At 47.1% G+C, this 26,159-nt stretch overlaps 2 protein-coding genes across 5 annotated transcripts in view; one reads left to right on the forward strand and one right to left on the reverse strand.

Annotated features, from left to right (window-relative positions):
* The window catches only part of LOC110501849 (armadillo repeat containing 8), a 29,272-nt gene extending 25,253 nt beyond the window's left edge, over positions 1 to 4,019 (forward strand). For 3 of the 4 annotated variants that reach the window (XR_016490646.1, XM_090216161.1, XM_090216162.1), the window contains 4 exons: positions 524 to 619; positions 2,358 to 2,451; positions 2,769 to 2,862; positions 2,940 to 4,019. Coding sequence is in view for 2 of the 4 variants with exons in the window: in XM_090216161.1 (XP_090072287.1) it covers positions 524 to 619; positions 2,358 to 2,451; positions 2,769 to 2,862; positions 2,940 to 2,973 (318 nt within the window). In the remaining 2 variants the exon portion in view is untranslated. The remainder of the gene's footprint in view (positions 1 to 523; positions 620 to 2,357; positions 2,452 to 2,768; positions 2,863 to 2,939) is intronic. The other variant, XR_016490645.1, reaches the window with a different exon arrangement.
* A 1,328-nt stretch (positions 4,020 to 5,347) lies between these two features.
* The window catches only part of LOC110502145 (potassium voltage-gated channel, subfamily H (eag-related), member 3), a 198,297-nt gene continuing 177,485 nt past the window's right edge, over positions 5,348 to 26,159 (reverse strand). Inside the window, exons 12-15 of the mRNA XM_036959274.2 lie at positions 17,239 to 17,495; positions 15,974 to 16,074; positions 8,224 to 8,276; positions 5,348 to 8,111 (exon numbers count right to left, since the gene is read on the reverse strand). Coding sequence (XP_036815169.2) covers positions 7,173 to 8,111; positions 8,224 to 8,276; positions 15,974 to 16,074; positions 17,239 to 17,495 — 1,350 coding nt within the window. The 3' untranslated portion in view covers positions 5,348 to 7,172. The remainder of the gene's footprint in view (positions 8,112 to 8,223; positions 8,277 to 15,973; positions 16,075 to 17,238; positions 17,496 to 26,159) is intronic.

A 26,159-nucleotide genomic window follows, 5' to 3' on the forward strand; every position in this document is an offset into this window, starting at 1 on the left:
ATACTGTAGGACCCCCTCAACATACTGTAGGACCCCCCTCAACATACTGTAGGACCCCCTCAACATACTGTAGGTCAAGGAGCAGGTAGGACGCCCTCAACATACTGCAGGACCCCCTCAACATACTGTAGGACCCCCCTCAACATACTGTAGGACTAGGACCCCCTCAACATACTATAGGACCCCCTCAACATACTGTAGGTCAAGGAGCAGGTAGGACCCCCCTCAACATACTGTAGGTCCCCCTCAACATACTGTAGGACTAGGACCCCCTCAACATACTGTAGGACCCCCTCAACATACTGTAGGTCAGAACACCAGTATCACTGTGGTCGGGTTCCCCTGCTCAGACATTGCATGCATGAACCAATGATTGCGTAACAGATTGCTGTAAGCAGATTACTGTAACATATGATGTGGTTAGCTGGTACGTAAAATACCTATCCAGGTGGTGTACGATCTGGCATGCGTCAGCTACGCCTGGGCAGGGGAACACAACCTTTAACTGCTCTCTATATTTCAGACACTCTGCATCCTAGCCAATATTGCCGATGGCAACACAGCCAAGGAACTCATCATGACCAATGACGACATCCTCCAGAAAATCAAATATTACATGGTAGAATCTCTTCCCTCCATGATCCACTGTAGCAATAATTAATAGTAAAATATAGGTTTGTTCTCAGGTTCACTGAACTCTCTGTTGCCAACCTTGATATATGTATCCACGTGGGGTAATGTTTATTTAGAACGAGTTTCACCGTCTCTTTACATACAGTGCCAGTCAAACATTTGGACACACCTACTCATTCAAGGGTTATTCTTGATCTTTGCTATGTTCTACAATGTCGAATAAGTGAAGACATCAAAACTATGAAATAACACATATGGAATCATGTAGTAACCAAAAAAAGTGTTAAACTAATGAAAATATATTTTAGATTTGAGATTATTCAAAGTAGCCATCCTTTGCCTTAATGACACACTCTTGGCATTATCTCACCCAGCACCACCAGGAATGCTTTTCCAACAGTCTTGAAGGAGTTCCCACATATGCTGAGCACTTTTGGCTGCTTTTCCTTCACTCTGCGGTCCAACTCATCCCAAACCATCTCAATTGGGTTGAGGACAGGTGATTGTGGAGGCCAGGTCTTCTGATGCAGCACTCCATTACTGTCCTTCTTGGTAAAATAGCCTTTACACAACCTGGAGGTGTGTTGAGTCATTGTTCTGTTGAAAAACAAATGATAGTCCCACTAAGCGCAAACCAGATGGGATGGTGTATCGCTGCAGAATGCTGTGGTAGCCATGCTGGTTAAGTGTGCCTTGAATTCTAAATAAATCATGAAGGTGTCACCAGCAAAGCACCATCACACCACCTCCATGCTTCACGGTGGGAACCACACATCCGTTCACCTACTCTGCGTCTCACAAAGACACAGCAGTTGGAACCAAAAATCTCAAATTTGGACTCATCCTACCAAAGGACAGATTTCCACTGGTCTAATGTCCATTGCTCATGTTTTTTGGCCCAAACAAGTATTTTCTTATTGGTGTCCTTTAGTAGAGGTTTCTTTGCAGCAATTCGACCATGAAGGCCTGATTCACGCAGTCTCCTCTGAACAGTTGATGTTGAGATGTGTTTGTTACTTGAACTCTGTGAAGCATTTATTTGGGCTGCAATCTGAGGTGCAGTTAACTCTAATGAACTTATCCTCTGCAGCAGAGGTAACTCTGGGTCTTCCTTTCCTGTGGCTGTCCTCATGAGAGCCAGTTTCATTATAGTACTTGATGGTTTTTGCAACTGCACTTGAAGAAACTTTCAAAGTTCTTGACATTTTAAGGATTGACTGACCCTCATGTCTTAAAGTAATGATGGACTGTCGTTTCTCTTTGCTTATTTGAACGGTTCTTACCATAATATGGACTTTTACCAAATAGGGCTATCTTCTGTATACCCCCCCCCCTACCTTGTCACAACACAACTGATTGTTCAACAAATTAACTTCTAAGAGGGCACACCTGTTAATTTAAATGCATTCCAGGTGACTGCCTCATGAAGCTGGTTGAGAGAATGCCAAGAGTGCTGCAAAGCTGTCATCAAGGCAAAGGGTGTCTCCTTTGAAGAATCTCAAATATATTGTGATTTGTTTAACACTTTTTTGTGGGTACTACATGATTCCATATGTGTTATTTAATCATTTTGACGTCTTCACTATTCTACGATGTGGATAATATTTATTTTTTTAATTAAGAAAAATCCTTGAATGAGTAGGTGTGTCAACTTGACTGGTACTGTATATGATTGACACATCTAAACCAAATACTGAGAACAGTTCTCTGTGGTGTCCTCTCAGGGTCACTCTAATGCGAAGCTCCAGCTGGCAGCAACATTCTGTATCTCCAACCTGATCTGGAATGAGGAGGGCAGTGAGGCCGATGCCATGCCAGGTTGTTACATGCTGGTGGGGGGGGGACTACCTGGGGGTTAGCTAGGAAAGGGCTAGTGGTTCTTGTGGATGTAGTGGTAAAGATTGTGGATCAAGTTAATACAAATCTGAACCGCAGTGCAGATGAAGCACGGTCTGTAACATACACTAATGTATTTACGCTCCATTACATCCCTGGTTTTCATCTGTGATTCCACTCAACATTCCACAAGCTCCGTTGTTATGTAATGTTCAATGCTTTACTGTTGGACTTGGTCTCTGCCTCCGGGTCCAACATCATCCCCTCTAACCTTCCTACGTCGGTGTCTCTGTTCTCAGGCTGCCAGGAGCGTCAGGACAAGCTGAGGGAGTTGGGCTTTGTAGACATTCTGCACAAACTCACCCAGGCCTTAGACCCCAACCTCTGTGAAAGGTGTGACACACACACACACACACGTGCGCGCTCATTATGTTATAGGATAGTGTACTGACTCTCTCCGTCTCTCTCAGGGCGAAAACAGCGATGCAGCATTATCTGGCGTGACCCCACGGGGGCAGTCTCAGATGTTGTTTCCCCTAACAACACAACTAACAAACCAACCGCCTGCCAGGAGGAGACCTGCCAGGAGGAGACCTGCCTCCTTGCTGCCATTGTTTTGTTCTGATCTCCTTCACTTTAATCTTCCGTTTTTGTTTGGTTGCACAAAGACACCTTTTGAGCTGCAGAGGCAGAGTCCCCTTCCACCTCATCACCCCAATACTGACCTCCATCCCAGCCGGAGACTTTAAGACTCGGTTGGATGGGGAAACGAGTGTTCGCTGCTCACCAACTGGGGGTAGGTTTCATTATTATTATTATTTTTTTATGCAAAGAGGTGAAGATTTTGTTTTTGTTTCTTGGACTTGATGTGAAGGAAGAAAGGATTAGTAATGTGCAGCACAGCAGCCAGCCATCGCAGCACATCGCCACCTTGTGGCCAGGAGGCCTAGGTGCTTTTGGACTCGTTATGGAGGAGATGGACAGAAAGACGTCACAGAGCCGGACTGAAGGTTCTGACGGACTAAAGGTTCTGACGGACTGAAGGTTCTGAAGGACTGAAGGTTCTGACGGACTGAAGGTTCTGAAGGACTAAAGGTTCTGAAGGACTAAAGGTTCTGACGGACTAAAGGTTCTGAAGGACTAAAGGTTCTGATGGACTAAAGGTGCTGACGGACTAAAGGTTCTGATGGACTAAAGGTTCTGACGGAGAGGGCAGGGTTGTGGGAGCATCACTTCCTCTTGCTTTAATTTAGCTAATTATTGATTATTGATATTACTATTATTATTATTTGAATGGCTTTATGTCACGAGAGGACACGTTTGGGTAAAAAAGACTGTTAATTTTGAAATGTGTGGTGATTTCTTTTTTTGTGTGCATACATACCTCGTAAATATATATAAACATATAAATATATTTTGGGGATTTTTCATCTCTTTGTTTTCTTCCTGTTTCTGATCCTGGTTCCAACAGGAAGTAGGGTGTGTGTTTCTATGGTGTGAACAGAGCAACAATGGGAGGATCCTGTGGTCAATAAAATATTTACAAATGTTTTAAACCTTTTATTTAACTAGACAAGTCAGTTAAGAACAAATTCTTATTTACAATGACAGCCTAGGAACACGGGCAGAACGACAGAGTTTTACCTGGTCAGCTCGGGTTACTGGCCCAACGCTCTAACCACTAGGCTGCCTGCCGCACCCCATAATGGTAGTAGATGGACTGGACCCAGATTAATCTTAGTCCTGGACTAAAAAGCACTTTCAATGGTGAATCACCATGGAGCATAATTCTTAGTCTAGGATTAGGCTTAACCTGTATCTGGGTAAACCGGCCGTAGAGGGTCACTATACTGTCAGTGACTCTGAACCGGCCTGTAGAGGGTCACTATAGTGTCAGTGACTCTGAACCGGCCTGTAGAGGGTCACTATAGTGTCAGTGACTCTGAACCGGCCCGTAGAGGGTCACTATAGTGTCAGTGGGTGACTCTGAACCGGCCCGTAGAGGGTCACTATAGTGTCAGTGAGTGACTCTGAACCGGCCTGTAGAGGGTCACTATAGTGTCAGTGGGTGACTCTGAACCGGACGTAGAGGGTCACTATAGTGTCAGTGGGTGACTCTGAACCGGACGTAGAGGGTCACTATAGTGTCAGCGGGTGACTCTGAACCGGCCTTAGAGGGTCACTATAGTGTCAGTGAGTGACTCTGAACCGGCCTGTAGAGGGTCACTATAGTGTCAGTGACTCTGAACCGGCCTGTAGAGGGTCACTATAGTGTCAGTGAGTGACTCTGAACCGGCCCGTAGAGGGTCACTATAGTGTCAGTGAGTGACTCTGAACCTTCCCGTAGAGGGTCACTATATTGTCAGTGGGTGACTCTGAACCGGCCGTAGAGGGTCACTATAGTGTCAGTGGCTCTGACACTCTCTAGTCTGTTACCTTTCAGGAGGCTCTAAGATGGATCCATAACAAGATAAAATGTTAAATGTTCTTTACTTTTAGCCGTTTGGTTTGTTCCCCTCAGAATCGTCTAAACTTTTCCTCTCCCTGACATTTCAAACCTCACTGAAGCTCTGATGGAATGAATCTTACCATTTTGAAAGATATGCAGACCTGAAAGATGGACTTGGTCAGTGAGTACTGTCTTTTTTTGTCCTCGGACAAGGTGGAGGTACAGCAAAGTTGTTTATCAATGTGGGGCAGGTGAAAAACGAGTCCCAGGTGTGACAACTGAACGTGTGCATCAGTTGGAGGTTCACTGGTTACAAGGCTATTACCCTGGTTGATTAAATCAACTTGGAATTGGGACGTGAAACCACTGAACATCACATCACAGACAAAGAGTCGGGTACAAAACATTACAGAAGCGTGGATCTTATAAAACAACACTTTGTTTATTGTTGTATCGTGTTTCTGGTAAAGTTGGTAAGAGTTAATAAAATACATCTTAAGCCTGTCCAAACCTCTGGCAGCACAGTAAGCCCACCCTCCTCTCCCCTCGTTCTGAAACAAGCACATTCCTCATGCAGTTAGCTGTGACGAGCATTAACATCTTGACCCCTGACCTGCACCCTTTGTGTGCCTCTCCTCCAACACATCTTCACGCATCCTCATCCCCAGCCTCATCCTCAGTCTCATCCTCACCCCGTTACAGAAAATAGAAACCAGTATCTCAATCTGACTGTGCCCCCCAAAACAACTCTAGTGCACCTAGTACACCGAGCACCAGACAATGCTAGTACAATTAGTCCTCTGACCACTTCAGCAATGTCTGAGCCTTGTCTTTGTAGGATAAACCTGTGTCATCCAGAGGTTGACACTTAAACATGGGATGCAGATGATGCTGCGGACATGGCAGGTGTGTATGTGCGTGCGCGTGTGTGCGCCCGTGCGTGCTTCAGTGGAGGCTGCTGAGGCGAGGACGGCTCATCATAATGGCTTGAATTGAGTTTAATGGATGGAATGGAGTGAATGGAACGGTATAAAATGTGTTTGATTCCATTTATGCCATTCCAGCCATTATTAGCCATCCTCCCCTCAGCAGCCTCCACTGGTGTGCTTGTGTTGGTGCGTGTGGGCTTGATATGACGCTGAGATGTCTCTGGTTGAACAGGCAATGGACGAAAAAAGGCCAGAACACCCGAATCCAACAGGAGATTTTAACACACATTCTACATCAAATAAATGCCTTTCAAAATGAAAGTGATGGTCAATGGCTTAATGGTCAACGGTAAATCACAACATAATCACCAGGTGTGGATGATATGATGTATACGACTAGCAGTGTGTGTGTTTTCCAAGGAGAAGGCACGAATGGCTGGATGCCTAAAAGCTGGAGTTGATGTGGGAACTCATTCAATGTACAGTCTGGTTGTCACTCATAGACCTACTGTATATTCCACTCACCCACCCGTATGCATGGCTTCTTAAACCTAAACCTGGCCTCTGTGGCACACCGGCTCCCTCCCTTCTACCTCCAGACCTACTGCGGTGTTTGTCTTCATGTTTTGGTTGGTTCCATGTGTTTTGTAAGTTCACTGATTGTCTTGTGTTGAATATGGCCACTTGTTTGGAGGGAGAACTGATTGTGTGTGTAGGCTGGATTGAGACTTATAGGATGTCACATAATGTAAGACCACAGTGTGTGTGTGTGTGTGTGTTCTTTGTGGAGATGTATGTAACAAATCACCCCCAGATAACAAGTAGCAGAGAAACTCTGAAGAAACATTAAGTTGAAGTTAAATGAACTCCTCATTTGAAGTCAGCCGTGGTTGATATTCAAGCAATAGATGTTAGTATAATTTTGAAACCACACAACAGAGGTTGAACTAGAGTTTACATTCCCAGTCCTATGTACTGTCTGTGATGTCATGAAGGGGTGGTTGGTTGGGAACATTTGGCCAGAAGAGGAGTAGGGATGCACATTTCACTTCTTACATCATGAAGTCCATAGATGAGGAGGATGTGTTGCTTTAACATGACCAGAGTACCTGATCAGAGTACTGTTAGAACTGGTGTCTTGCTACTGTCCTGGTGGGGTATTTTTCAGTGATGCTATTGGTTTCCACCTATAGTCATTTTGATCTCTGTCTGCCTGTCTGTCTCACAGGTTCAATGTTGCATTCTGGACGAGCGGGCTACGTACTCTCCTCTCTTCTCTTCATTCTGTCTCTGCTGTTTCTTCTTGCATGTAATCTGCCTCTCTGTCACAGAGCTGGCCCTTCCTCATCCATGTAGCTGATGTGCTCCATCATCTGGGAGCGTCTCTCCCCCCTCTCTCCTCCCCTCTCCTGCATCTCCAGCGCCAGGTGTCCTGCCTCCAGCCTGGTGCCCCCCTGCGTCTCCCCCCTCAGAGAGTCCAGGGAGAACGGGCCCAGGGAGAGGGTCGAGGGGTAAGGAGAGGGGAGGGGAGGGATGAGGGGAGTGGAGTAGGAAGAGGGGAAGACCAACTTCAGCTTATGGTCTCCAGGTGAGGAGCTGAGTGACGGAGGAGCGGAGCAATGGGAGGAAGGCGGGGGCGTGTTGTCCTGGGAGGGGGGCGGGGGGAGCAGGCCCCTGCTGTGGCTGCCAGATCGTGAGTGATGGGGACCCTGGCAGGGAGAGCAGGAGGGGGAGGAGGAGAGGGACAAGGAGAAAGAGAGGGAGGGGGACATGGTGCCAGAGGCTAGGGTACATCTGTCCTGGGCAGAGGGAAGGAAACTGTTGCTAGAGGTGGTGTGGTTGGAGAGGTGGGGTGACCCCCTCATGTCTTCTGTCCCAGGGGAAGGGGGGTTGGAGTGGGGTAAGTCCTTAGAACTTCTCTCTGGGGAGATTGGAGCCTGGGTCTGGGCTGGAGGCCTCTGTGGAGGGGGGGTTGGGAGGAGGCAACTTGGCAAGTCCACGTTCCCCGTGTCAGCACTGTCCAATAGTGAGCAGGACTGCGTTCGTTGGGGGTGGGGCGACGGGGAGCAGGGCGGGGCTGGAGGTGGGACCACCAGAGGTGTGTTGGAGGACGGTTTGTTGGCACTGCTGGGGGGTGGAGTCAGGTTGGGCGTTATGGCTGTCAGGATTGGCTGAGGCGCCACAAGGAGCAGGGGCCGGAGCAGGCGGGTCATTTCCTTTAGCTCCTGGCTGAGATGAGAGACTTGCTGGGAGAGAGTGCTCATCTGTGGACAAGACGGACAGACACTTGAGAGTTAGGTGTTTTACGTGTTATGTTACTGTGTGTTTATGTTGTAAGATTCATGGATTATAGGATACCGAACTACAACCTCTCACCTCGTCACTCAGCTTAGAAACACTCTGCTTGATATCTGACTGCTCCAGGATCCCTACACACACACACACACACACACACACACACACACACACACACACACACACACACACACACACACACACACACACACACACACACACACACACACACACACACACACAGAGATGTAAGTTCCTTGTTAAAATATGTGTTGGAGAGTGAGAGCAGCAACAGACTAGTGGGGAGACGATTGTATTTGTATTTATTATAGATCCCCATTAGTTCCTGCCAAGGCAGCAGCTACTCTTCTTGGGGTTTATTATGGATCCCCATTAGTTCCTGCCAAGGCAGCAGCTACTCTTCCTGGGGTTTATTATGGATCCCCATTAGTTCCTGCCAAGGCAGCAGCTACTCTTCCTGGGGTTTATTATAGATCCCCATTAGTTCCTGCCAAGGCAGCAGCTACTCTTCCTGAGGTTTATTATGGATCCCCATTAGTTCCTGCCAAGGCAGCAGCTACTCTTCCTGGGGTTTATTATGGATCCCCATTAGTTCCTGCCAAGGCAGCGGCTACTCTTCCTGGGGTTTATTATAGATCCCCATTAGTTCCTGCCAAGGCAGCAGCTACTCTTCTTGGGGTTTATTATGGATCCCCATTAGTTCCTGCCAAGGCAGCAGCTACTCTTCCTGGGGTTTATTATAGATCCCCATTAGTTCCTGCCAAGGCAGCAGCTACTCTTCCTGGGGTTTATTATAGATCCCCATTAGTTCCTGCCAAGGCAGCAGCTACTCTTCCTGGGGTTTATTATAGATCCCCATTAGTTCCTGCCAAGGCAGCAGCTACTCTTCTTGGGGTTTATTATGAATCCCCATTAGTTCCTGCCAAGGCAGCAGCTACTCTTCTTGGGGTTTATTATGGATCCCCATTAGTTCCTGCCAAGGCAGCAGCTACTCTTCTTGGGGTTTATTATGGATCCCCATTAGTTCCTGCCAAGGCATCAGCTACTCTTCTTGGGGTTTATTATGGATCCCCATTAGTTCCTGCCAAGGCAGCAGCTACTCTTCTTGGGGTTTATTATGGATCCCCATTAGTTCCTGCCAAGGCAGCAGCTACTCTTCTTGGGGTTTATTATGGATCCCCATTAGTTCCTGCCAAGGCAGCAGCTACTCTTCTTGGGGTTTATTATGGATCCCCATTAGTTCCTGCCAAGGCAGCAGCTACTCTTCCTGGGGTTTATTATGGATCCCCATTAGTTCCTGCCAAGGCAGCAGCTACTCATCTTGGGGTTTATTATGGATCCCCATTAGTTCCTGCCAAGGCAGCAGCTACTCTTCTTGGGGTTTATTATAGATCCCCATTAGTTCCTGCCAAGGCAGCAGCAACTCTTCCTGGGGTTTATTATGGATCCCCATTAGTTCCTGCCAAGGTAGCAGCTACTCTTCTTGGGGTTTATTATGGATCCCCATTAGTTCCTGCCAAGGCAGCAGCTACTCTTCTTGGGGTTTATTATGGATCCCCATTAGTTCCTGCCAAGGCAGCAGCTACTCTTCTTGGGGTTTATTATGGATCCCCATTAGTTCCTGCCAAGGCACCAGCTACTCTTCTTGGGGTTTATTACGGATCCCCACTAGCCAAGGCAGCAGCTACTGTTCCTGGGGTTTATTATGGATCCCCATTAGTTCCTGCCAAGGCAGCAGCTACTCTTCTTGGGGTTTATTATGGATCCCCATTAGTTCCTGCCAAGGCAGCAGCTACTCTTCTTGGGGTTTATTATGGATCCCCATTAGTTCCTGCCAAGGCAGCAGCTACTCTTCTTGGGGTTTATTATGGATCCCCATTAGTTCCTGCCAAGGCAGCAGCTACTCTTCTTGGGGTTTATTACGGATCCCCACTAGCCAAAGCAGCAGCTACTCTTCCTGGGGTTTATTATGGATCCCCATTAGTTCCTGCCAAGGCAGCAGCTACTCTTCTTGGGGTTTATTATGGATCCCCATTAGTTCCTGCCAAGGCAGCAGCTACTCTTCTTGGGGTTTATTATGGATCCCCATTAGTTCCTGCCAAGGCAGCAGCTACTCTTCTTGGGGTTTATTATGGATCCCCATTAGTTCCTGCCAAGGCAGCAGCTACTCTTCTTGGGGTTTATTATGGATCCCCATTAGTTCCTGCCAAGGCAGCAGCTACTCTTCTTGGGGTTTATTATGGATCCCCATTAGTTCCTGCCAAGGCAGCAGCTACTCTTCTTGGGGTTTATTATGGATCCCCATTAGTTCCTGCCAAGGCAGCAGCTACTCTTCCTGGGGTTTATTATGGATCCCCATTAGTTCCTGCCAAGGCAGCGGCTACTCTTCCTGGGGTTTATTATGGATCCCCATTAGTTCCTGCCAAGGCAGCAGCTACTCTTCTTGGGGTTTATTATGGATCCCCATTAGTTCCTGCCAAGGCAGCAGCTACTCTTCTTGGGGTTTATTATAGATCCCCATTAGTTCCTGCCAAGGCAGCAGCTACTCTTCTTGGGGTTTATTATGGATCCCCATTAGTTCCTGCCAAGGCAGCAGCTACTCTTCCTGGGGTTCATTATGAATCCCCATTAGTTCCTGCCAAGGCAGGAGCTACTCTTCCTGGGGTTTATTATGGATCCCCATTAGTTCCTGCCAAGGCAGCAGCTACTCTTCCTGGGGTTTATTATGGATCCCCATTAGTTCCTGCCAAGGCAGCAGCTACTCTTCCTGGGGTTTATTATGGATCCTCATTAGTTCCTGCCAAGGCAGCGGCTACTCTTCCTGGGGTTTATTATGGATCCCCATTAGTTCCTGCCAAGGCAGCGGCTACTCTTCCTGGGGTTTATTATAGATCCCCATTAGTTCCTGCCAAGGCAGCAGCTACTCTTCTTGGGGTTTATTATGGATCCCCATTAGTTCCTGCCAAGGCAGCAGCTACTCTTCCTGGGGTTTATTATAGATCCCCATTAGTTCCTGCCAAGGCAGCAGCTACTCTTCTTGGGGTTTATTATGGATCCCCATTAGTTCCTGCCAAGGCAGCAGCTACTCTTCTTGGGGTTTATTATGGATCCCCATTAGTTCCTGCCAAGGCAGCAGCTACTCTTCTTGGGGTTTATTATGGATCCCCATTGGTTCCTGCCAAGGCAGCGGCTACTCTTCCTGGGGTTTATTATGGATCCCCATTAGTTCCTGCCAAGGCAGCAGCTACTCTTCTTGGGGTTTATTACGGATCCCCACTAGCCAAGGCAGCAGCTACTCTTCCTGGGGTTTATTATGGATCCCCATTAGTTCCTGCCAAGGCAGCAGCTACTCTTCTTGGGGTTTATTATGGATCCCCATTAGTTCCTGCCAAGGCAGCAGCTACTCTTCTTGGGGTTTATTATGGATCCCCATTAGTTCCTGCCAAGGCAGCAGCTACTCTTCTTGGGGTTTATTATGGATCCCCATTAGTTCCTGCCAAGGCAGCAGCTACTCTTCTTGGGGTTTATTATGGATCCCCATTAGTTCCTGCCAAGGCAGCAGCTACTCTTCTTGGGGTTTATTACGGATCCCCACTAGCCAAGGCAGCAGCTACTCTTCCTGGGGTTTATTATGGATCCCCATTAGTTCCTGCCAAGGCAGCAGCTACTCTTCTTGGGGTTTATTATGGATCCCCATTAGTTCCTGCCAAGGCAGCAGCTACTCTTCCTGGGGTTTATTATGGATCCCCATTAGTTCCTGCCAAGGCAGCAGCTACTCTTCTTGGGGTTTATTATGGATCCCCATTAGTTCCTGCCAAGGCAGCAGCTACTCTTATTGTAGTCCAGCTAAATTAAGGCATTTTAAAAACATTACAATACATTCACAACAGATGTCACAACATATCAAGTGTGTGCCCTCAGGCCCCTTCTCTATTACCACATATCTACGACACAAAATCCATTTGTACGTGTGTGTGTGCCTGTTTGTGTTGCTTCACAGTCCTCCACTGATCCAGTATTTTTATCTGTTTTTAAAACAAATTTTACTGCTTGCATGAGTTACTTGATGTGGAATAGAGTTCCATGTAGTGGCTCTATGTCGTACTGTGCGCCTCCCATAGTCTGTTCTGGACTTGACCTCTGGTGACATTTTTTTTTATTTAACCTTTATTTAACTAGGCAAGTCAGTTAAGAACAAATTCTTATTTTCAATGACGGCCTAGTGGGTTAACTGCCTGTTCAGGGGCAGAACGACAGATTTGTACCTTGTCAGCTCGGGGGTTTGAACTTGCAACCTCCCGGTTACTAGTCCAACACTCTAACCACTAGGCTACCCCGCCCCCGTCTTGTAGGGTATGCATGGGTGTCTGAGCAGTGTGCCAGTAGTTCAAACAGACAGCTTGGTGCATTCAACATGTCAATACCTCTCACAAATACAAGTAGTGGTGAAGTCAATCTCTCCTCCACTTTGAGCCCGGAGAGATTGACATGCATATTATTGTTAGCTCTCTGTACATACAAGGGCCAGCCGTGCTGCCCTGTTCTCAGCCAATTGCAATTTTCTAAGTTCCTCTTGGTGGCACATGACCACACGACTGAACTGTGGTCCATGTTTGACAAAACTAGTGCTGTTAAGAAGGTAGAGCAGCACTTTATTATGGACAGACTTCTCTCGATCCTAGCTATTGTTGTATCAATATGTTTTGACCATGACACTTAACAATAGCTAACAGGGTTACTCCAAGTTTAACATGATAGTTTACAGGGTTACTCCAAGTTTAACATGATAGTTTACAGGGTTACTCCAAGCAATTTAGTCTCCTCAACTTGCTCAATTACCACATTACTAATTTCAAGATTTAGTTGAGGTTCAGGGTTTAGTGAATGATTTTTCCCAAATACAATGCTTTTAGTTATTGAAATATTTAGGACTAACTTATTCCTTGCCACCCACTCTGAAACTAACTGCAGCTCTAAGTGTTGCAGTCATTTCAGTCGCTGTGGTAGCTGACGTGTATAGTGTTGAGTCATTTCAGTCGCTGTGGTAGCTGACGTGTATAGTGTTGAGTCATCCGCATACAGTTGACGTTGGAAGTTTACATACACCTTAGCCAAAGACATTTAAACTCAGTTTTTCACAATTCCTGGCATTTAATCCAGGAAAAAATTACCCTGTCTTCGGTCAGTTAGGATCGCCACTTTATTTTAAGAATGTGAAATGTCAGAATAATAGTAGAGAGATTTATTTCAGCTTTTATTTCTTTCATCACATTCCCAGTGGGTCAGAAGTTTACATACACGCAATTAGTATTTGGTAGCATTGCCTTTATTTTGTTTAACTTGGGTCAAACGTTTCAGGTAGCCTTCCACAAGCTTCCCACAATAAGTTGGGTGAATTTTGGCCCATTCCTCCTGACAGAGCTGGTGTAACTGAGTCAGGTTTGTAGGCCTCCTTGCTCGCACAATCTTTTTCAGTTCTGCCCACAAATTTTCTATAGGATTGAGGTCAGGGCTTTGTGATGGCCACTCCAATACCTTGACTTTGTTGTCCTTAAGCCATTTTGCCACAACTTTGGAAGTATGCTTGGGGTCATTGTCCATTTGGGAGACCCATTTGCGACCAAGCTTTAACTTCCTGACTGATGTCTTGAGATGTTGCTTCAATATATCCACATAATTTTCCTGCCTCATGATGTCATTTATTTTGTGAAGTGCACCAGTCCCTCCTGCAGCAAAGCACCCCCACGACATGATGCTGCCACCCCCATGCTTCACGGTTGGGATGGTGTTCTTCGGGTTGCAAGCCTCCCCCTTTTTCCTCCAAACATAACGATGGTCATTATGGTCAAACAGTTCTATTTTTGTTTCATCAGACCAGAGGACATTTCTCCAAAAAGTATGATCTTTGTCCCCATGTGCAGTTGCAAACCATAGTCTGGCTTTTTTTATGGCGGTTTGGGAGCAGTGGCTTCTTCCTTGCTGAGTGGCCTTTCAGGTAATGTCGATTTAGGACTCGTTTTACTGTGGATATAGATACTTTTGTACCTGTTTCCTCCAGCATCTTCACAAGGTCCTTTGCTGTTGTTCTGAGATTGATTTGCACTTTTCGCACCAAAGCACGTTCATCTCTAGGAGACAGAATGAGTCTCCTTCCTGAGCGGTGTGATGGCTGCATGGTGCCATGGTGTTTATACTTGCGTACTATTGTTTATACAAATGAACGTGGTAACTTCAGGCGTTTGGAAATTTATCACAAGGATGAACCAGACATGTGGAGGTCTACAATTGTTTTTCTGAAGTCTTGGCCGATTTCTTTTGATTTACCCATGATGTCAAGCAAAGAGGCACTGAGTTTGAAGGTAGGCCTTGAAATACATCCACAGGTACACCTGCAATTGACTCAAATGATGTCAATCAGAAGCTTCTAAAGCCACAACAACATTTTCTGGAATTTTCCAAGCTGTTTAAAGGCACTGTCAACTTGGTGTATGTAAACTTCTGACCCACTGGAATTATGATACAGTGAATTATAAGTAAAATAATCTGTCTGTAAACAATTGTTGGAAAAATTACTTGCGTCTTGCACAAAGTAGATGTCCTAAATGACTTGCCAAAACCATAGTTTGTTAACAAGAATTTTGTGAGTGGTTGAAAAACGAGTTTTAATGACGTCAACCTAAGTGTATGTAAACTTCTGACTTCAACTGTACATAGACACACTGGCTATGCTCAAAGCAAGTGGCATGTCGTTAGTAAAGATTGAAAAAAGTAAGCGGCCTAGACAGCTGCCCTGGATTTTGTTGAAGAGGCTTCCATTGAAGAACACCCTGTGTTTTGTTAGACAGGTAACTCTATATCCACAATATAGCAGGGGGTGTAAATCCATAACAAAAGTTTTTTCCAGCAACCGACTATGATCGATAATGTCAAAAGCCGCACCAAAGTCTAACAAAACAGCCCCCTCAATCATTTGTGTAAGTGATATGCTTGTTGAATGTCCTTCCCTATAAGCATGCTGAAAGTTTGTTGTCAATTTGTTTAATGTAAAATAGCATTGTATCTGGTCAAATACAATTTTTTTCCAAAAGTTTACAAAGGGTTAGTAACAGGCTGACTGGTCGGCTATTTGAGCCAGTAAAGAGGGCTTTACTATCCTTAGGTAGGGGAATAACTTTTGCTCCCTCCAGGCCCGAGGGCACACACTTTGTAGTAGGCTTGTCATTGTTGATAGACAACCATTTTTTTCACCTCTTCCACACTTACTTTACGGAATTCAAAATTACAATGCTTGTCTTTCTTCATTTGGTCAGATACACGTGAATGTGTAGTGTCAGCGTTTGTTGCTGGCATGTCATGCCTAAGTTTGCTAATCTTGCCAATGAAAAAAAAACAATAAAGTAGTTGTCAATATCAGTGGGGTTTGTGATGAATGAGGCATCTGATTCAATGAATGATGGAGCAGAGTTTTCCTTTTTGCCCAACATTTCATTTAAGGTGCTCCAAAGCGTTTTTACTATCATTCCTTATGTAATTTGTCTTTGTTTCATAGAGTAGTTTCTTCTTCTTTTGATTCAGTTTAGTCACATGATTTCTCTATTTGCAGTATGTATTGCCATTTATTTTGCCTCATCCCTCTCAACCACACCGTTTTTCAATTCCTCTTCACTCATTTTCTTAATGGTTGCATGCTTATTAGTAACTGGGATAAATGTGTCAAGTGCAGCGTCAGGTTGCTCCTCATTACACATCACGGACCAACAAATATTATTTACATCAACAACATAGGAATCACTATAAAACGTTGTATTACCTAGTCCTGGGGATGGTTTACCACTGTGTACCAGCCTGGAGCTAAACTCAAACTTCTGGGAGGAGTTCACACTGCTCTCTGTCTCAATACCATCCACAAACCTAGAAAGAGAGAGAGAGAGAGAGAGAGAGAGAGAGAGAAAGAGGGGAATAAAGATGAATAAACACACCAACAGTGTTGTGGAGGAAGTTGAGCTCCATCAATTCAAGCCCTGCTTCCTCAGCCCTTTTTCTCTCCCATTTCCTTTTCTCCTCCTCTCTACTCTACCCGTTCCACCAATTTAGTGCCTTTTGAGTGTAACTCGCAACAACAACAAAAACTTGATTTCACCTAATTTTAACATTCTATCATAAAGAACACATTTTCAACTTCATAAAAAAACTACATTTCCCATCTCGAGATATTAAATAAAAACAATACTATATTAAGTGCAGGGTTGACCGTATCAGGGTTGACCGTATCAGGGTTGACCGTATCAGGGTTGACCGTATCAGGGTTGACTGTAACATGGTTGACGATTTAATCTTAAATCAGCCATAAATCCTCTTGTTACAGAGGGAATAGAAGCTTGTTATGTGGAACAGGGAGTGTAAATTGACTGCAAGCTTCACCCCAAAAATGTAATTGCTAAAACATTTCTAGCCTGTCTATTTATGAGTAATGGCGTTGACTTGTTACACTCTGTCCGCTCAGTTTTCCACAAAACACCAGAAATTTTACAAAAAAAGTAGAACCAGCTCACCTGCTTTTACACTATGATTTGACTATTAGATCTTCCATTTTTATTTAGAGAAAAAAAAGGAATAGTTTCACCATATTAAACCCGAGTTCAGTTCATGTAACAGGGTTGACCTTAACATGAGGGACAGACATTACTCACATGAAATAAATCATCTTCAGACTTTGACTTTGTCAAAGCAACAGACTAACTAGGACTTTACAATGATGTTGGAGATATTTTTGGATTAAGTGGGTTGAAATCGTCCTAGAAGTGAAACAGGGTTGACGGAGGGACATGACAAAATGCAGAATTTTAGCACTTTAGCAAGCCTTCATTCATAAAACAGAACAAATCTGATTCGATTGTATTCTCCATGTGGTCTATATTAAAGGGCACTTCATTTAATATAACAGGATTTTAAAATTCAATATTGGTGAAAAATGTATATTTACGTGGAACGACCCATTGGTTGCAAAACTTTGTGTGCGTGCATGCGTGATTTGTGTGTGTGTGTGTAGAATGACTGAGTCTGTGATTTCCCTACCTTGGACTGAGCTCCAGTGGCGCACTGCTGAAGCTGACCACAGGTATCTGCAGAGTGGGGGGGCGGGTGTGTTCTGAGGGGGGGCGGAAGGGTCGAGGGTGCAGCAGGGGCGAACGCAGGGGCGAGTTGAGAACCCTGGTCAGACGTCGAGGGGAACGAGGGGCACGCGACACAGAGCTCTGCTCTTCATCACCCTCCTCATCTTCCTTAATGGAAGACAGCTTCTTCACCAAACTTCCATTACTCTCCCAGTCCACCTGTGGAGAGATACATGGGGAGAGAGAGAGAGAGCAAGAGAGAGTGAGGGAATGGGAGGGGGAGAGCAACCAAGAGGGAGGGAGGGGAGAGAGAGAGAGAGTGAGGGAGGGAATGGGAGGGGGAGAGCAACCAAGAGGGAGGGAGGGGAGAGAGAGAGTGAGGGAATGGGAGGGGGAGAGCAACCAAGAGGGAGGGAGGGGAGAGAGAGAGAGAGAGAGTGAGGGAATGGGAGGGGGAGAGCAACCAAGAGGGAGGGAGGGGAGAGAGAGAGAGTGAGGGAATGGGAGGGGGAGAGCAACCAAGAGGGAGGGAGGGGAGAGAGAGAGAGAGTGAGGGAATGGGAGGGGGAGAGCAACCAAGAGGGAGGGAGGGGAGAGAGAGAGAGTGATTGAATGGGAGGGGGAGAGCAACCAAGAGGGAGGGAGGGGAGAGAGAGAGAGTGATTGAATGGGAGGGGGAGAGCAACCAAGAGGGAGGGAGGGGAGAGAGAGAGAGTGATTGAATGGGAGGGGGAGAGCAACCAAGAGGGAGGGAGGGGAGAGAGTGAGGGAATGGGAGGGGGAGAGCAACCAAGAGGGAGGGAGGGGAGAGAGAGAGAGAGTGAGGGAATGGGAGGGGGAGAGCAACCAAGAGGGAGGGAGGGGAGAGAGAGAGAGTGAGGGAATGGGAGGGGGAGAGCAACCAAGAGGGAGTGAGGGGAGAGAGAGAGAGTGAGGGAATGGGAGGGGGAGAGCAACCAAGAGGGAGGGAGGGGAGAGAGAGAGAGAGTGAGGGAATGGGAGGGGGAGAGCAACCAAGAGGGAGGGAGGGGAGAGAGAGAGAGTGAGGGAATGGGAGGGGGAGAGCAACCAAGAGGGAGGGAGGGGAGAGAGAGAGAGTGAGGGAATGGGAGGGGGAGAGCAACCAAGAGGGAGGGAGGGGAGAGAGAGAGAGTGAGGGAATGGGAGGGGGTGAGCAACCAAGAGGGAGGGAGGGGAGAGAGAGAGTGAGGGAATGGGAGGGGGAGAGCAACCAAGAGGGAGGGAGGGGAGAGAGTGAGGGAATGGGAGGGGGAGAGCAACCAAGAGGGAGGGAGGGGAGAGAGAGAGAGAGTGAGGGAATGGGAGGGGGAGAGCAACCAAGAGGGAGGGAGGGAGGGGAGAGAGAGAGAGAGTGAGGGAATGGGAGGGGGAGAGCAACCAAGAGGGAGGGAGGGGAGAGAGAGAGAGAGTGAGGGAATGGGAGGGGGAGAGCAACCAAGAGGGAGGGAGGGGAGAGAGAGAGAGTGAGGGAATGGGAGGGGGAGAGCAACCAAGAGGGAGGGAGGGGAGAGAGAGACGTGATAAAGGTACATTCAACTATACGAAAGCATCAGATAGGTGTAAACTATATAATATCTAATTCCTTCAGCTTTTTCTCCAGAGTTAGGCTTTAGGAATAGGCTTTAGGAAAAGGGGAAGGGGCTAGATGCGTTTTTTTCAGACCAGGCTAGAGGCAAGGTTGAGTGGGGAATGATAATGATCCACAACACAAGAAGACCACAGTAGCCTAGAGTAGGTGCAGTAACACCACACTACCAGTGGGAGGTAGACTTGTACCATCTAGTCCCAGCTTCTCTCTATGAGTTTGATATCCATTCCTCACACACACACTTCCATTCATCCCTGCCCCTACCCCTCTCATCCATCCCTGCCCCTACCCCTCTCATCCATCCCTGCCCCCACCCCTCTCATCCATCCCTGCCCCCACCCCTCTCATCCATCCCTGCCCCTACCCCTCTCACCCTGCCCTCCCCTACCCCTGTCACCCAGCCCTCCCCTACCCCTGTCACCCAGCCCTCCCCTACCCCTCTCACCCAGCCTTCCCCTACCCCCTCACCCAGCCCTCCCCTACCCCTCTCACCCTGCCCTCCCCTACCCCTCTCACCCTGCCCTCCCCTACCCCTCTCACCCAGCCCTCCCCTACCCCTCTCACCCAGCCCCCCTACCCCTCTCACCCTGCCCTCCCCTAACCCTCTCACCCAGCCCTCCCCTACCCCTCTCACCCAGCCCCCCTACCCCTCTCACCCTGCCCTCCCCTACCCCTCTCACCCAGCCCTCCCCTACCCCTTTCACCCAGCCCTCCCCTACCCCTGTCACCCAGCCCTCCCCTCCCCTCTCACCCAGCCCTCCCCTAACCCTCTCACCCTGCCCTCCCCTACCCCTCTCACCCAGCTCTCCCCTACCCCTCTCACCCAGCCCTCCCCTACCCCTGTCACCCAGCCGTCCCCTCTCACCCAGCCCTCCTCTACCCCTCTCACCCTGCCCTCCCCTAACCCTCTCACCCAGCCCTCCCCTAACCCTCTCACCCTGCCCTCCCCTACCCCTCTCACCCAGCCCTCCCCTCTCACCCAGCCCCCCTACCCCTCTCACCCTGCCCTCCCCTAACCCTCTCACCCAGCCCTCCCCTAACCCTCTCACCCAGCCCTCCCCTACCCCTCTCACCCAGCCCCCCTACCCCTCTCACCCTGCCCTCCCCTAACCCTCTCACCCAGCCCTCCCCTACCCCTCTCACCCTGCCCTCCCCTACCCCTGTCACCCAGCCCTCCCCTACCCCTGTCACCCAGCCCTCCCCTACCCCTCTCACCCAGCCTTCCCCTACCCCCTCACCCAGCCCTCCCCTACCCCTCTCACCCTGCCCTCCCCTACCCCTCTCACCCTGCCCTCCCCTACCCCTCTCACCCAGCCCTCCCCTACCCCTCTCACCCAGCCCCCCTACCCCTCTCACCCTGCCCTCCCCTAACCCTCTCACCCAGCCCTCCCCTACCCCTCTCACCCAGCCCCCCTACCCCTCTCACCCTGCCCTCCCCTACCCCTCTCACCCAGCCCTCCCCTACCCCTTTCACCCAGCCCTCCCCTACCCCTGTCACCCAGCCCTCCCCTCCCCTCTCACCCAGCCCTCCCCTAACCCTCTCACCCTGCCCTCCCCTACCCCTCTCACCCAGCTCTCCCCTACCCCTCTCACCCAGCCCTCCCCTACCCCTGTCACCCAGCCGTCCCCTCTCACCCAGCCCTCCTCTACCCCTCTCACCCTGCCCTCCCCTAACCCTCTCACCCAGCCCTCCCCTAACCCTCTCACCCTGCCCTCCCCTACCCCTCTCACCCAGCCCTCCCCTCTCACCCAGCCCCCCTACCCCTCTCACCCTGCCCTCCCCTAACCCTCTCACCCAGCCCTCCCCTAACCCTCTCACCCAGCCCTCCCCTACCCCTCTCACCCAGCCCCCCTACCCCTCTCACCCTGCCCTCCCCTAACCCTCTCACCCAGCCCTCCCCTACCCCTCTCACCCTGCCCTCCCCAACCCTCTCACTCAGCCCCCCCTACCCCTCTCACCCAGCCCTCCCCTACCCCTCTCACCCAGCCCCCCCCCTACCCCTCTCACCCAGCCCTCCCCTACCCCTCTCACCCAGCCCCCCCTACCCCTCTCACCCAGCCCCCCCCCCTAACCCTCTCACCCTGCCCTCCCCTAACCCTCTCACTCAGCCCCCCCTACCCCTCTCACCCAGCCCTCCCCTACCCCTCTCACCCAGCCCCCCCCCTACCCCTCTCACCCAACGTCAAATGAATAATACAACAATGTCCTCAGAGACAAACATGACTTCTAAAAGCCGATGAGCCAAACAAAGCAGGAATTAGTGGGCTATGAGATTACATGAGAAGGCGTTGTGTTGAAAGGACAAGCTAAATCTACTGGTCTTAGACCAGAGGGAACACCTGCTACAACACATTACTAAAGGGGGAGGGGAAGGAGGGAGAGGCTGTGTTTAATTGTTCTGACCTTACAGATGCCAGGTGGTGCCAGTCGTGTGTGTGTGTGAAGGTATATCTCATCCACTATCTAAACAGAGAGTTTGTACCTGAATCCATAACACCTGTCCATAGGCCTCTTCAGTAAATGAGATAATGAAACCATAACACCTGTCCATAGGCCTCTTCAGTAAATGAGATAATGAAACCATAACACCTGTCCATAGGCCTCTTCAGTAAATGAGATAATGAAACCATAACACATGTCCATAGGCCTCTTCAGTAAATGAGATAATGAATCCATAACACCTGTCCATAGGCCTCTTCAGTAAATGAGATAATGAAACCATAACACATCCATAGGCCTCTTCAGTAAATGAGATAATGAATCCATAACACCTGTCCATAGGCCTCTTCAGTAAATGAGATAATGAAACCATAACACATCCATAGGCCTCTTCAGTAAATGAGATAATGAATACATAACACATGTCCATAGGCCTCTTCAGTAAATGAGATAATGAAACCATAACACGTCCATAGGCCTCTTCAGTAAATGAGATAATGAATACATAACACATGTCCATAGGCCTCTTCAGTAAATGAGATAATGAAACCATAACACATCCATAGGCCTCTTCAGTAAATGAGATAATGAATACATAACACATGTCCATAGGCCTCTTCAGTAAATGAGATAATGAAACCATAACACCTGTCCATAGGCCTCTTCAGTAAATGAGATAATGAAACCATAACACATCCATAGGCCTCTTCAGTAAATGAGATAATGAAACCATAACACATCCATAGGCCTCTTCAGTAAATGAGATAATGAAACCATAACACATGTCCATATGCCTCTTCAGTAAATGAGATAATGAAACCATAACACATCCATAGGCCTCTTCAGTAAATGAGATAATGAAACCATAACACCTGTCCATAGGCCTCTTCAGTAAATGAGATAATGAAACCATAACACCTGTCCATAGGCCTCTTCAGTAAATGAGATAATGAAACCATAACACATGTCCATAGGCCTCTTCAGTAAATGAGATAATGAAACCATAACACATGTCCATATGCCTCTTCAGTAAATGAGATAATGAAACCATAACACGTCCATAGGCCTCTTCAGTAAATTAGATAATGAAACCATAACACGTCCATAGGCCTCTTCAGTAAATGAGATAATGAAACCATAACACCTGTCCATATGCCTCTTCAGTAAATGAGATAATGAAACCATAACACATGTCCATATGCCTCTTCAGTAAATGAGATAATGAAACCATAACACATGTCCATATGCCTCTTCAGTAAATGAGATAATGAAACCATAACACGTCCATAGGCCTCTTCAGTAAATGAGATAATGAAACCATAACACATGTCCATATGCCTCTTCAGTAAATGAGATAATGAAACCATAACACGTCCATAGGCCTCTTCAGTAAATGAGATAATGAAACCATAACACGTCCATAGGCCTCTTCAGTAAATGAGATAATGAAACCATAACACGTCCATAGGCCTCTTCAGTAAATGAGATAATGAATGGGTGTGATATTTCACCATGTGGACAAGCCCAGACCCCTTTCTCTCTCTTCTCTGTTTTCTACTCTTCTCTCTGCTTTCACTTTGATCAAAGACTCTTATTGTTTTATTAATTTAACCTTTATTTAACCAAGGGGAAACCCATTGATCAACATGACACAAACCATTTACAATTTCACATTACAACAAATTAAATTCAAAAGCGACTGATAAAATTACAAATCAATCACATCATAAATCAAAACAAGTGCAGTTATCTTACCACATTCCTCATCAAAGTCCTGAACTGGCTATTTCTCTCTCTCTCACTCTGTCTCTCTCAATTGAATTCAAGGGGCTTTATTCTCTCTCAATTGAATTCAAGGGGCTTTATTCTCTCTCAATTGAATTCAAGGGGCTTTATTCTCTCTCAATTGAATTCAAGGGGCTTTATTCTCTCTCAATTGAATTCAAGGGGCTTTATTCTCTCTCAATTGAATTCAAGGGGCTTTATTCTCTCTCAATTGAATTCAAGGGGCTTTATTCTCTCTCAATTGAATTCAAGGGGCTGTATTTTCTCTCAATTGAATTCAAGGGGCTTTATTCTCTCTCAATTCAAATCAAGGGGCTTTATTCTCTCTCAATTCAATTCAAGGGGCTTTATTGGCATAGGAAACATGTTTACATTGCCAAAGCAAGTGAAATGGATAAACAAAAGTGAAATAAACCGTAAATATTACACTCACACAAGTTCCAAAATAATAGAGACATTTGCAAATTACTTAAAAGTACAGAAGGGAAAATAAATAAACATAAATATGGGTTGTATTTACAATGGTGTTTGTTTTTCACTGGTTGCACTTTTCTTGTGGCAACAGGTCACACATCTTGCTGCTGTGATGGCAGACCGTGGAATTTCACCCAGTAGATATGGGAATTTATCAAAATCAGGTTTGTTTTCAAATTCTTTGTGGATCTCTGTAATCTGAGGGAAATATGTGTCTCTAATATGGTCATACATTTGGCAGGAGGTTAGAGAGTGCAGCTCAGTTTCCACCTCATTTTGTGGGCAGTGCGCACATAGGCCGCCGTATGCTCACTGAGTCTGTACATAGTCAAAGCTTTCCTTAATTGTGGGTCAGTCACAGTGGTCAGGTATTCTGCCACTGTGTACTCTCTGTTTAGGGCCAAATAGCATTCTAGTTTGTTCTGGTTTTCTTTGTAAATTATTTGACACATTGGAAGAATTATATTTTTGTTTTCTCATGATTGTGTTGCTGTCCAGGGGCTCAGTGGGGTTTGTGTTTGTGAAGAGAGCCCCAGGACCAGCTTGCTTAGGGGACTCTTCCCCAGGTTCATCTCTCTGTAGGTGATGGCTTTGTTATGGAAGGTTTGGGAATCGCTTCCTTTTAGGTGGTTGTAGAATTTAACGGCTCTTTTCTGGATCTTGATAATTAGCGGTTATCGGCCTAATACTGCTCTGCATGCCTTATTTGGTGTTTTACGTTGTACACAAAGGATATTTTTGCAGAATTTTGCATGCAGTCTCTCAATTTGGTGTTTGTTCCATTTAGTGAATTCTTGGTTGGTGAGCGGACCCCAGACCTCACAACCATAAAGGGCAATGGGTTCTATAACCGTTTCAATTATTTTTATCCAGACCCTAATTGGTATGTTGAATTTTATGTTCCTTTTGATGGCATAGAATGCCCTTCTTGCCTTGTATCTCAGATTGTTTACAGCTTTGTGGAAGTTACCTGTGGCACTGATGTTTAGGCCAAGGTATGTATCGTTGTTTTGTGTGCTCTAGGGCAACAGTGTCTAGATGGAATTTGTATTTGTGGTCCTGTCAACTGAACCTTTTTTGGAACACCATTATTTTGGTCTTACTGAGATTTACTGTCAGGGCCCAGGTCTGTGCAGAAGATCTAGGTGCTGCTGTAGGCCCTCCTTGGTTGGGGACAGATCTAGGTGCTGCTGTAGGCCCTCCTTGGTTGGGGACAGATCTAGGTGCTGTTGTATGCCCTCCTTGGTTGGGGACAGATCTAGGTGATGCTGTAGGCCCTCCTTGGTTGGCGACAGAAGCACCAGATCATCAGTAGACATTTGACTTCAGATTCTAGTAGGGGGAGGCCTGGTGCTGCAGACTGTTCTAGTGCCCTTGCCAATTTGTTGATATGTAGAAGAGGGTGGGGTTTAAGCTGCATCCCTGTCTCACCCTATGGCCCTGTGGAAAAATATGTGTGTTTTTTGCCAATTTTAACCGCACACTTGTTGTTTGTGTACATGGATTTTATAATGTTGTATTTTTTCCCCCAACACCACTTTCCATCAGCTTGTATAGCAGACCCTCATGCCAAATTGAATCAAAAGCGTTTTTGAAGTCAACAAAGCATGAGAAGACTTTGCCTTTGTTTTGGTTTGTTTGTTTGTCATTTAGGGTGTAGGGTGAAGTTGTGGTCTGTAGTACGGTAATTTGGTAAACAGCCAATTTGACATTTGCTCAGCACATTGTTTTCACTGAGGACATGTACACGTCTCTCTCTCTCTTCTCCCTCTCTCTCTCTCTTCTCCCTCTCTCTCTCTTTTCTCCCTCTCTCTCTGATCAGCACTCTTTTCCCCCCTCCTATCCTCTCCCGCTCTCCTCATATCAGTCTGTCTCCTCCCTTCACAGTAGCATGTCTATGTTTAGTTCCCACTTCCTAATATTAGCTCAGAGCCCGAGAGGCAAGCAGGGGCTGCCTCACTGTGCGGGGGTGTAATCTATACGTCCATGGCTGCAAAGCATGCTGAAGTGGAAGCAAACGTGTGTGTGTGTGTGTGTGTGTTGGTGTGTCTACACGTGCACTACAGTGTGAACAGGGCTGACGGGTGTTCTCAGAACATTGTGTTAGTGTTCCCTGCAGCTCCTGTGTCATGAGACCCAGAACATTGTGTTAGTGTTCCCTCCAGCTCCTGTGTCATGAGACCCAGAACATTGTGTTAGTGTTCCCTCCAGCTCCTGTGTCATGAGACTGTCAGTCAGAAGTAAGTGAATCGGCAGAGACAGTGGGGAGGGAATATATTTATTGCTGTTATAAAACAATAAGCTATTTTCCCTCCTCCCTCCAGCACTACCCCCTAATCTAAACAGGGGCAAAGTGCACATCGTATTCTGGTAGACTATCAGTGTTCAGACTGTGAGGTGGTGTTTCTGCAGTAATTGTTTGATGAGAATAAGAAGGGCGTCACTGAAGGCTGTTGTTGTTTCTGGTTTGTCTTGTCTTGGCTTTCTGTTCTGTTCTCCACTCCCTGTGCTGGGTTTTAAATACATAATACACAGTCAAATCTGCATCTATTTACTCCTGAGGTGCTGACTTGCT

This window comes from Oncorhynchus mykiss, chromosome 22 (genome assembly GCF_057628025.1).
Source record: "Oncorhynchus mykiss isolate SJ-2025 chromosome 22, ASM5762802v1, whole genome shotgun sequence".
NCBI lineage: Eukaryota > Metazoa > Chordata > Actinopteri > Salmoniformes > Salmonidae > Oncorhynchus > Oncorhynchus mykiss.